At 36.0% G+C, this 10,491-nt stretch overlaps 2 protein-coding genes across 2 annotated transcripts; both read left to right on the top strand.

The window, feature by feature from the left end:
- The first annotated feature begins 1,547 nt into the window (after positions 1–1,547).
- On the top strand, positions 1,548–5,174 carry LOC122078016 (disease resistance protein L6-like). Its single transcript, XM_042643893.1, has 4 exons — positions 1,548–2,035; positions 3,351–4,494; positions 4,739–4,790; positions 5,122–5,174. The coding sequence occupies exons 1-4, from the start codon at positions 1,548–1,550 to the stop codon at positions 5,172–5,174; spliced, it is 1,737 nt and encodes a 578-aa protein (XP_042499827.1).
- LOC122078481 (disease resistance protein RPV1-like) lies at positions 4,777–7,210 on the top strand. The gene is made up of 2 exons (XM_042644481.1): positions 4,777–6,174; positions 6,274–7,210. The coding sequence occupies exons 1-2, from the start codon at positions 5,212–5,214 to the stop codon at positions 7,024–7,026; spliced, it is 1,716 nt and encodes a 571-aa protein (XP_042500415.1). The 5' UTR covers positions 4,777–5,211; the 3' UTR covers positions 7,027–7,210.
- Positions 7,211–10,491: the final 3,281 nt, after the last annotated feature.

The raw sequence follows: 10,491 nt of genomic DNA, 5'->3' as shown, positions 1-10,491 counted from the left end.
TCCTATCATCTTCACAAAGATGATGATACATGTTCAGCCTATTTCTTTTGGGATTTTGATAAGATAAATTAAAATAGAGAAAAAGTAGGAGATACAGGGAGAGAATTAAACTAGGAAAAATTAAATAAGAAATAAAAATGGATAGTAGCCCTATGACGTCTCGGCTAATTGAGAGGTAGCCAACCTCTTGGCCTTATTAGGAGAGCCATGACCTCCTTTTCAAAACGGATAAATTGTAATAACCATTGTCATCCCATCCCCAGTCTGTTTCATTCAAGGTAATCCCCATTTAAATAGAAACTCCATTAGTTGCAACTCTCTCATACACGTATTACACTTTCCCCATCCCATTACCGGGGTTGCGTGTCTTTCATTTGGGATTCTAATGGATTTCCTTTCTCTCAGGCCACCACTCGGCCGTTTGTTGGGATGGGATTCGAAACGATTCATCCATTAGGGCAATCTGTACTTGAATTTCAGCTTTGAATTGATTGTGTTGCTTGGCCTAGCCTCACATCTGGTTCCTGCTGATCTCGGTTCCATGGTGCTGAAGAACAAATGGACGTCTAGAACCCTAGATATTGTTGAGTTTTAGGTTTCTTGTCTGAGGAGGCCGTAGCCCTTCAACTTCCGGGTACAGCTTATGCCGCTCCATCGATGAACTTGCCTGTTAGCTTCAATCAAGATGATCAACCGATGAGAATCGACTAAATCATGGAACCAGCCTTAGATGACTCGTCGGCCATCACTGTACTCAAACGTGATCAGAGACAAAATTCAAGGGTGCAACCACTAGTTCTTTTAAATCAATTTTGGGATTTTAGGGTTGAAGATATAATAAAGGTAAAATGTTTTGGTAAAGAGGTAGCAGCACAACACGTTACCCTCATTATATTTAGGATGTTTTAGGACTGGATGATGGATATCATAAGGGTAAAAGAGTCTTTTAATCTAAAATTAACACCCATGGAGGTATCGATATGAGCCAAGACCAATATCGATATTGACCCCACAACCTCATTGCTCACCAATTACGCTACCCCTTGTGTTTTGGTACATGAAATTCATAAAATATGGGTTGAAGGGAGATTAGGAGAGAGAATTATGAAGAGGGTTTAAAGAAGCAACACATCAAACCAGGGACTTGTTCAACGGAGATCTTACCAAGTTATCCAGAAGGTCAAACAGTAGGTTGATATGTAATGGTGAAGAGGTTCTCCGAGAGTTCCTCGAAAGGCAGCATATGAGTCACATTGCCTTTTACGTTTTATTTATTTATTTATTTATGAGAGAAAAAAATAACATTGTCAACAATCCCGGCCATAGATCCTTTCCCATTGTATTGATAATGGTTAACAATCCCCACTTGCTTGATGACGGTGATTAAGAATTATGGAAATCGGCATGCTACAAATTTCTTTATATAACCTATGATTTCCAGCTCTTTTCTCCTAAGAACAAATTCTTTTGCGAAGAGAGTTCGTTGAAAGAAGAGAACTCCTTGACATCTTCTTTGCAACCTCAACCTCAACCTTAACCTCAACCTCATGGCGGCATATGATGGGGCTTCCTCCTCTTCTGGATTATTCGCTTATGATGTGTTTCTCAATTTCAGGGGTGAAGAAACACGCAATAATTTTACTGGTTTCCTACACAAAGCTCTGAAAAGAGAAGGAATCAATGTATTTATGGATAATGAAGAATTGGGTGGTGGAGAAGAGATCCGATCAGCACTCCTTGAAGCAATCCAAGGGTCCAAAATCTCAATTACCATCTTCTCTAAAGGCTATGCGGATAGCAAATGGTGCCTACTTGAACTGGTTGAAATAGTTCGATGCCACAAATTTGACGGTCAAATAATTCTGCCCATATTCTTAGATGTTGAGCCAACAGATGTTCGCCATCAAACTGAAAGTTTTGAAGGACCGTTTCAGAAACATAATGAGAAACATGATGCCCAAACCATAGAGGGTTGGAAGAAATCCTTAACTGTGGTAGGACAGCTAAAGGGATACGAGCTCAAGCAAGTAAACGGGTAATTAATTCTGAATCCCACATACTTCTTTTTATAATCGTATCTTCTCTCTCTCTCTCTCTCTCTCTCTCTCTCTCTCTCTTTTGGGGGGGTTTAGCTTGGGAGAGGGGAGATGGACCCGATCCTCTCCTCTGTCTCCTCTCTACCGCACATCTGATCATTGGGAGTGCCTGAACATGCACCACAATAATGGGTGCACCTCAAGGGATTCCCAATGGGTGGACGTGTTTTGGACACTCAACTGCACCGAAAGTGATCTGATTCCAAGTGAAATGGTGATACAAATGTCTCTGTGGAAGGATTCAGGAGCTTACATGCTTATTTGATTATCTTCCCTATCTCTAATTAAGATCTAAGTTTCCTTAAAAAAAAAAATAATAATAATAATAATAATAATCTAAGGATTCTCCACTTAAAATAGAAAGAAATTCAATATTCATTTATAGATATTGCTTGGCCAGTAGTGTAATGGGTAAGGGTCGAATATTTTGAAACACGCTTATGACGTTGTAACCAAATGGGAACATAGTTGTAGCAAAGATTAACAAGTAAGAATGTCAAAATCAAATTAAAATTAAGTCGAGCTGTTTACATCAAAATCATGTAAACTTTTTTAATACTATTTGTATTTAGTGCTAAGGCTATGTGATATGTACAATTGAGATGGTGGTAATTGTTATATGAGCATTCATATTTTTTATGCATAGTTTACTTGATTTGAACTTACTAAACTTAGGTTATGTAAATAGTTTAATTGATTTGAGTTTCATGGGTTAAAGATCTAGTACCTTAGTAATTTAGTTGCTTTACCCATCTTTGGTTTAATCCATTTTAACTATGGAAGTTTTTTCTTTGCTATGCCCATCTTTGCCTTTTTTTTTTTTGCCCATCTTTGTCTCATTTTATTGGTATTCCTCTTCAAGCACATTTAAGAAATCAATTTTAAAGAGGACCTATTTAAAGTTAAATAGGTTTATAGCCCAGTTAAGGCCCGATTAAGGCCCGTTTATGGTAGCTCGAGACCGAATGGCCCGATTATTAACAGTACCGTGCCTACATTAGCTAAGCCCGTCTAGCTAAACGAGCGTTCACAGTGTAGCCCTAGAAATTGGCCGTGCCCGACTAAGCCCAACCAAGATCGGCCGGGCCCAACCTGACCTCTTGACACCCTTAATATGATGGATCAAAAATCTAGTTACAAATTTTGTTTGTAACATTCAGATGCACCCCTATATTCATTGTTTCTTTTGTTTCACTTAAGATTATAACCTCATTAGTTATTAATTTATTCCTTCTTGATATGAAATAATTGCAGGAATCAATCAGAGCTAGTCGGCTTAGTTGTTGATTGGGCTTTGAGTAAATTGAGTAGTAATAGTTTGGGTGATATTAAAAACCCAGTTGGATTAGATACCCGTGTAGAAGATTTATTATCTCTATTAAATGTTGGCTCCAATGATGTTCAATTCGTGGGAATCTGTGGTATTGGTGGCATTGGAAAGACAACTATTGCGAAGGCTCTTTATAATCGCATTTTTAAATGCTTTCATAAGAGTTGCTTTCTTGCAAATGTCAGAGAAGAAGCAGTAGAACCAAATGGTTTAGTTTCTCTACAAGAGAAACTTATTTATAATGTTTCCAAAAACAAAGTTGATTGCAAAATATGCAATGTTTACAGGGGACAACAATTGATAAAAGAAAGGCTCCAAGGAGAAAGAGTTCTTCTTATTCTTGATGATGTGGATTGTCATTCCCAACTCAATGCTTTGACTATTGATTTCAATTTGTTTGGTTTGGGAACTAGGATTGTCATAACAAGTAGAGATGAACTTCTTCTAAAGGTGGCTAAAGTTGATGAAGATAAAATATATTGGCCAAAAGAATTGGATAATAAGCAATCCCTTCAACTCTTTAGTTTGCATGCATTTGCAAGGGACAAACCTGCTGAAGATTACAAGCAGCTTTCCCATGATGTGCTACACTTTGCAGGAGGATTGCCATTAACACTAGAAGTGTTGGGTTCTTATCTCTTTGACATAAGAGAAAAAGAAGTATGGCAATGTACGTTAGAAAAGCTGGAAAAAAATCCTAATAAGGAGGTTTACGAAAAGTTAAAGATAAGTTATGACAATCTAGAAGATGATGAGCAATCCATGTTTCTTGATGCTGCATGCTTTTTCGTTGGATGGAGAAAAGAAGCTGTAATTCTTATATGGAAAGCTTGTGGCTTTGATCCTATATCAGCAATAAAAAAACTCACTCAAAGGTCCCTTCTAAAATTCACCAATAGAGGAGGATCTAATTCAGATATCAATGATTCCTATGATGAGCTAAGGATGCATGATCAAATACAAGCCATGGGAAGGGCCATTGTTTTCAAAGAAAACCGTATGGAGCCTAGTAAGCGCAGCAGGTTATGGTCTCGTGACGACATCATGGAAGTATTAGAAGAGCACAAGGTACAATTTTTTTTTTCTGGAGCCTTTTCCATTTCTATGTAAGCATGTAATCTTAGTTTATTAATTTTTTTAAGAAACATTAATGTGAATTATATGAGAACCAAGCATAATATATATATATATATATATAAAGTACATTCAATGAGTTATTCACTACATCTCTTTTTTTTCTTTATTTATTTATTTATTTTTTCATTGGGTGTGTGCACATCAACTTCCAATTTTTTTCTTTTTTGTACTACAGGGATCTCAAATGATTGAAGGCATCCTCCTAGCCTCAAATCGATTGTTTCCAAGTGTATGCCTATATAGGGAAAACTTTGTAATGATGTCCAACCTAAGATTCCTCCACATTGATGGAACACACTCTGAAGGAGAGTTTCCAAATCTTCCTAATAATTTAAGATGGTTTAGTTGGAAGGAAAATCGTCTGAAAATTCTACCAATCAATTTTTATCACAAGAAACTAGTTCATATGGACCTATCACTAAGCAGGATTAGACAAGCTTGGACAAACAAGCCTCAAAATCAAAATCAGGTATAGTACCTATTTGTCGTTTTCTTGTCTCATCTTGTTATCATGTATTATGGATAATATTATCTTATCTTTGTTTCTTTGTTTGACAGCTGTTCCAAAAGTTGAAATTTCTGAGTCTTCGACAATGTTATTATCTATCTGAATCCCCTGACTTTACATGGTTTCCTTACTTAGAGACGATGGATTTTGGAATGTGTTATAACATGGTTAATTTACATAAATCCATTGGTGATCTAAAATCTCTACTTAAGCTTGATTTGAGTAGAACGAAAATTGAAGAACTACCAGACAGTATTTGTAGGTTGAGCTCTCTCCAATGTCTAAGCCTCCATTTGTGCACATCATTCAAAAAGTTGCCTAAATCAATCGGTGATCTAAAATCTCTAGTTGAGTTTGACTTGGACATGACAAAAATTGAAGAACTCCCGAAAAGTATTTGTGGACTGAGTTCTCTCAAACGTCTTATTCTCCATTGGTGCTCATCATTCAAAGAATTGCCTGAGTCAATTGGTGATCTAAAATCTCTAGTTGAGCTTGACTTGGATAGTACAAAAATTGAAGAACTTCCGAACAGTATATCTAGATTGAGTTCTCTCGAAAGGCTTAGTCTCAACAGGTGTGAGTCATTAAAAAAGTTGCCCAATGGTTTTGAGTTGTTAGAGAAGCTTCAGGTATTAAGTGTTATGAATTGCCATAACCTAATCAGGCTGCCAATATCTGGGGGAAGCATGAGGTGTTTGAGTATCACTGATCTGATAGGAACCACTACTTTACTATCAACAAATGATTTTCTAATGCTCCCAAGTTTGGTGGAGTTAAAAATAGGGAACAAGCTTGAATCTTCTCTCCCACCCTGGATTAGTGGTCTTCCACAGCTTCAGAAGCTAGTATTGCAAGGATACACAAGGCTTGAGTCAGTTCCAAATCTTCCCTCAACTTTAACCTCTCTGTATGTTATGGACTGTATCTCATTGCAGAAACTTCCAGATTTATCCAACCTAAAAAAATTGAGGACATTACACCTTCGTAACTGCAAAAAGCTGGAGGAGATTCAAAACCTTGGGGGAGTAGAAGCCTTGGAAGAGTTGTACATAGATGACTGCAACACCATAACAGATACTCCAAGGAAGATACATGGCCAGGTCATTTCTCTTACCTTCTTGTACTTGCAATTAGTTTCTTAAATTGATGATTGATGGGTCCTTAATCCTTATCCTTTCCTTTCCTCTTATGATCTACAGGGAGCACTTTTAGTTGATGGGTTATCAAGAAGTGATTCTTTGAATGTTAGTGATGGGATACACAATGGATTGATTCTGTGTCTTGTTTTTGCATTCACAATCAACAAAGAAACAGAACAAGAAATGAAGGTGCAAGAGGGTGATCCAGCAAAAATTTGGGTCCTTCTTGAAGCTTCAATCCGTCAAAAACACAGAAGGACTGGGTGTTATATTAATGTTCATATGCCAATTGAAGGAGTTGATCAGTTTACTACTACGCAAGATACAATCTACATACATCATTTCAAAGGGTTTGACTTGTTTGGGTTTCCATTGGAAGGAGTTGATGCAATTGAGAAAATAAGTTTAACATTTGCATATTTCAGGCCCAAGAATTGTTGGGATTCGATCAATTGTGAAGTGAAACTCTGCAAACTCTTGTTGGGAAGCACAGAATCTTTTAATGAGCATCAAATGCCGAACCAAGAATCTAGTGCCAAATTGGTAGCAGTTTTCTTCAATTGGTCACACAACGAGGATGGTGAATCTTCATATAATGCGACTGAAGCATCTCGGTTAGCTCTTAAAGAAGTGGAAAGGAGTAACTCTGTCCCTAAGCAAGGGGAAGAGAGGATGAGTACTGAAATGATAGAAGTCCGTTATTTTCCTTACACGAGAGATTCCCTTCCTTCGACAGAAGAATTCAACGAAGCTATTAAGAGAAGAGCACGTCTTACATCGATGCGGATTCTCCAAGGTCCTCTCATGTTTTAAATTTTCTTTCTGTTTGGTTTGCTTTGAAGCGATGGAAAATTCCCGCCTTCATTTTTAAAAATTTATCTGGATATATGAAATCTTCCCTTCACCATCAAAATCATGTCTAGTCTCCCTTCTTGTCTTGAGTCTCTTGATCGAGTATTGGGCCACTTTATTGTTGCCATAGTTTTCTTGTTTCCTGTATACATGAACCAATGAGCATGAAGTGTTTGACTTGGGGAAATTTCGTCTTTCATTTATTACGTTTTGATCTATGAAATGTAACACCGTGAGTAAGACGTTAATTTTTTAAATGGAAAATATTATTTTACTTTTTTTAAAATTTTTTTTTTTTAAACATCTTGAATTAAAACATCATAAATCTAAGGTTCCATGGCTTCAAAAACGTTATTTATATTTTTTATTTTTGTTATTATGAAAACCAAAGGCATTAGTCTTTGATTTGGATCAGGATCGGATCCATTTCATCCTTGATCGATCAGTTCTCAATTTTGTGTTCTTAAACCCTGGTCACTATAAGAAGAAAACTCAAGGAACGGTTTGACTTCTCTATCCACAGACATATAAGCAGGAAGGAATAAGGCTGCGTTTGTTAACGTTTTGCATAAAAAAAACGGAAATTTCAGTTTCTGTGTCAAAATATCGTTTTTTTTTTTCAATGAAACTAGAATAACGGAACTACCTTTTGTCATTCCGTCAATTCTCGTTTCTACCGTTTTTATTTCACCTTTTGTTCCAAAAAAAAAAAAAAAACACACCATAAATGCATCAAATGCTTTATTTTGTTTTTTTGTTCCAATAGAACTAAAAAACTCCATAAATGTTTTTTTTGAAATATTACCAAACACAGCCTAAGGGTGTTAATCGGTTCAGTTCCAATGTAGATGATTCGATTCGGTCAGATGAAAGTTTTTTTAAGTAAAAGTGAAACCAAATCATTTAATAAATAATTTCATATATTAAAATCAAAATCATTTATAAACAGTTTTGGTTTAAACGGTTTTCTTATATTTTCTAATTTTTTATCCAAACAACTTATTTACTTTTAAATTTGTTTAGTGAAATGAATATAAATTGTAATATCGAATTGATATTTATTGTTATATGTTTTTTTTTTTTAAAGTAAACTTAAATTTTTTTTATTAAAATGTATGTAAACTTAATATTTAATGATTTAAACTTACTGCATATATGTTAATCGGTTTAATTGTTTATTTAAAAGATTTATCAGTGATTTAAATTTTTAAATCAAAACTGAATCACGATTTTAATTTTAAAATTAAAAATCAATCATTTATAATAGGGTAATTTACAACGCCACCCCCTAGAGAATGCTAGTATTATAGGAACACCCCACCCCATCTTTTTCACCAAATTAGACTCAGACCTCCTGGTGTCAGTCAATGTTAAGTGATGTTATAAAATGACACTTTAGCCCTTATGAATAAAATACCATTATCTTATTATACCAAAATAAACTTTCTTGATTATATCTACTAAAATAACGGAGAACCAATTTGATTTTATGACAGGGAGATCTACGATAGAGGTTATTTACTTGCTAAGGCGGCTTATGAAAGTTTTTAGAGCCCACAAAAAAGACCTTTCCATGGTCTTCATTGACTTAGAGAAAGCCTATGACAGAGTACCAAGAGAGTTCATTTGGAATGTCCTAGAGAAAAGAAGAGGTGTAGATAATTATGTAGATATAATTAAGGACATGTATGAGGGAGTGATAACGAGTGTCAATACGATAGAGGGAAAAAGTAACGAATTCCTAATTACTATTGGGCTACACCAAGGATTGGCTCTAAATCCTTATTTATTTGCACTCATAATAGATGATCTAACCAAGCACATTCAAAACCCAAATCCTTGGTGTATGATATTTGCAGATGACATAGTGCTGATAGATGAAACAATGGAAGAGATTAATACTAAATTAGAGCTATGAAGATCAAAATTGGAATCAAGAAGTTTTATGATAAACAGAACGAAGACAAAGTATATGATGGTGCCCCTTCAGTCAGACTAGAGGGGAAGGAGTGGTGAAATTTGGGGAACATGAGCTACCTAGGGTCAATTTTTAATAAAAATTAAGATATAGAGGATGATGTTGCCTACAGAATTAAAGTGTGATAAATGAAATGAAGAGGTGCATCATGAGTACTATGTGACAAAAGAGTGTCTACTAAACTTAAGGGAAAATTCTACAAGACAATGATACGACCAGCTATGACATATGGAGCGGAGTGTTGGTCAGTTAAGAAGAGTGATTTGACTAAACTGAGTGTAACTGAGATGAGAATGCTAAGAAGACTGTGTGGTAAGACCAGGAGAGATAAAGTAAGAAATGATTGTATAAGAAATGAATTGGGGGTTGCACCAATCCAGGACAAGCTCCGCAAAAATCGGTTGAGGTGGTATGGCCATGTGCAACTGAGACCTATAGATGCTCCAATAAGAAAAAATGAACAGATTCATTTGGAGGGAGCTAAAAGAGATGGAGGTAGGCCTAAAATAACTATTAATGAGGTGATGAAAAGAGACATGCATATGGTGAGGCTCGATTCTAGTATAATCATGGATAGAGGACAAGGATCTGGGTAGCGGACCCTGTGTAAGGGGGTCCCTATAATGCATCTTTGATTTCTGCCTTATCTGTTTCTTTTAGTCCCTTTTCACTTATTTTTCCTTCTTCCTTATGATGCTTTTTTTTTTTTTTTTTTTTTTTGTGCTTATTGATTTCCAATTTTTTTTCAATTCGGATCCATGTAACCGACCCCATTTAGTTTGGCATAAAATTATGTTGTTGTTGTTGTTGTTGTATCTTATTATACCAAAAATACCCCTCTAGTCACCCTTATCTCCTTATCACTTTCTCTCCTTTTATCCTTCTCTCCCTACTTGCAACTTGTGATTCTGATGAGATCCAGCTGAGTTGATAGTTTTGTCACCGATGAGTAGTTCTAGATCGAAGAATATAGGACATCCTCTACTGACCAAACAGAATCTATATTGCATTTCAAAGTTTCAAAAAGTATCAACATTTTCCTGTGATTTTCTGCAATTCGGTTTAATAGCAAGTTAATTTTCTCAGATTGCATAGAAAAACTGGTGGAAAAGAATAACATCGAAAACTCATTAGAGAGAGAGAGAGAGAGAGAGTTGAGGGGAATGGAATCGAAACCCTAAGCCTCGATTCCCTCTCACCCTCTCTGCTTTAGCAGTGGTCCATCTAATCCTCTTTTTGAAGAAGTAAGGTTTTCATTGTTTCCAGCGTCCTAGGGTTTCAAAGGAAGTGATAATCGATCGTAGGAATAGATAGGAACTGAGTCAAGAATCAATGAAATGCCACTGACGGGATTGAACGTTCGAGATCCAGAGAGGAATACAGTGAGAGAGAGAGAGAGAGAGAGAGAGAGAGAGAGAGAGAGAGAGAGAGAGAGAGAGAGAGAGAGA

Source organism: Macadamia integrifolia, chromosome 5 (genome assembly GCF_013358625.1).
Source record: "Macadamia integrifolia cultivar HAES 741 chromosome 5, SCU_Mint_v3, whole genome shotgun sequence".
Classification (NCBI taxonomy): Eukaryota; Viridiplantae; Streptophyta; class Magnoliopsida; order Proteales; family Proteaceae; genus Macadamia; species Macadamia integrifolia.
This window is presented reverse-complemented; position numbering and strand designations above follow the sequence as displayed.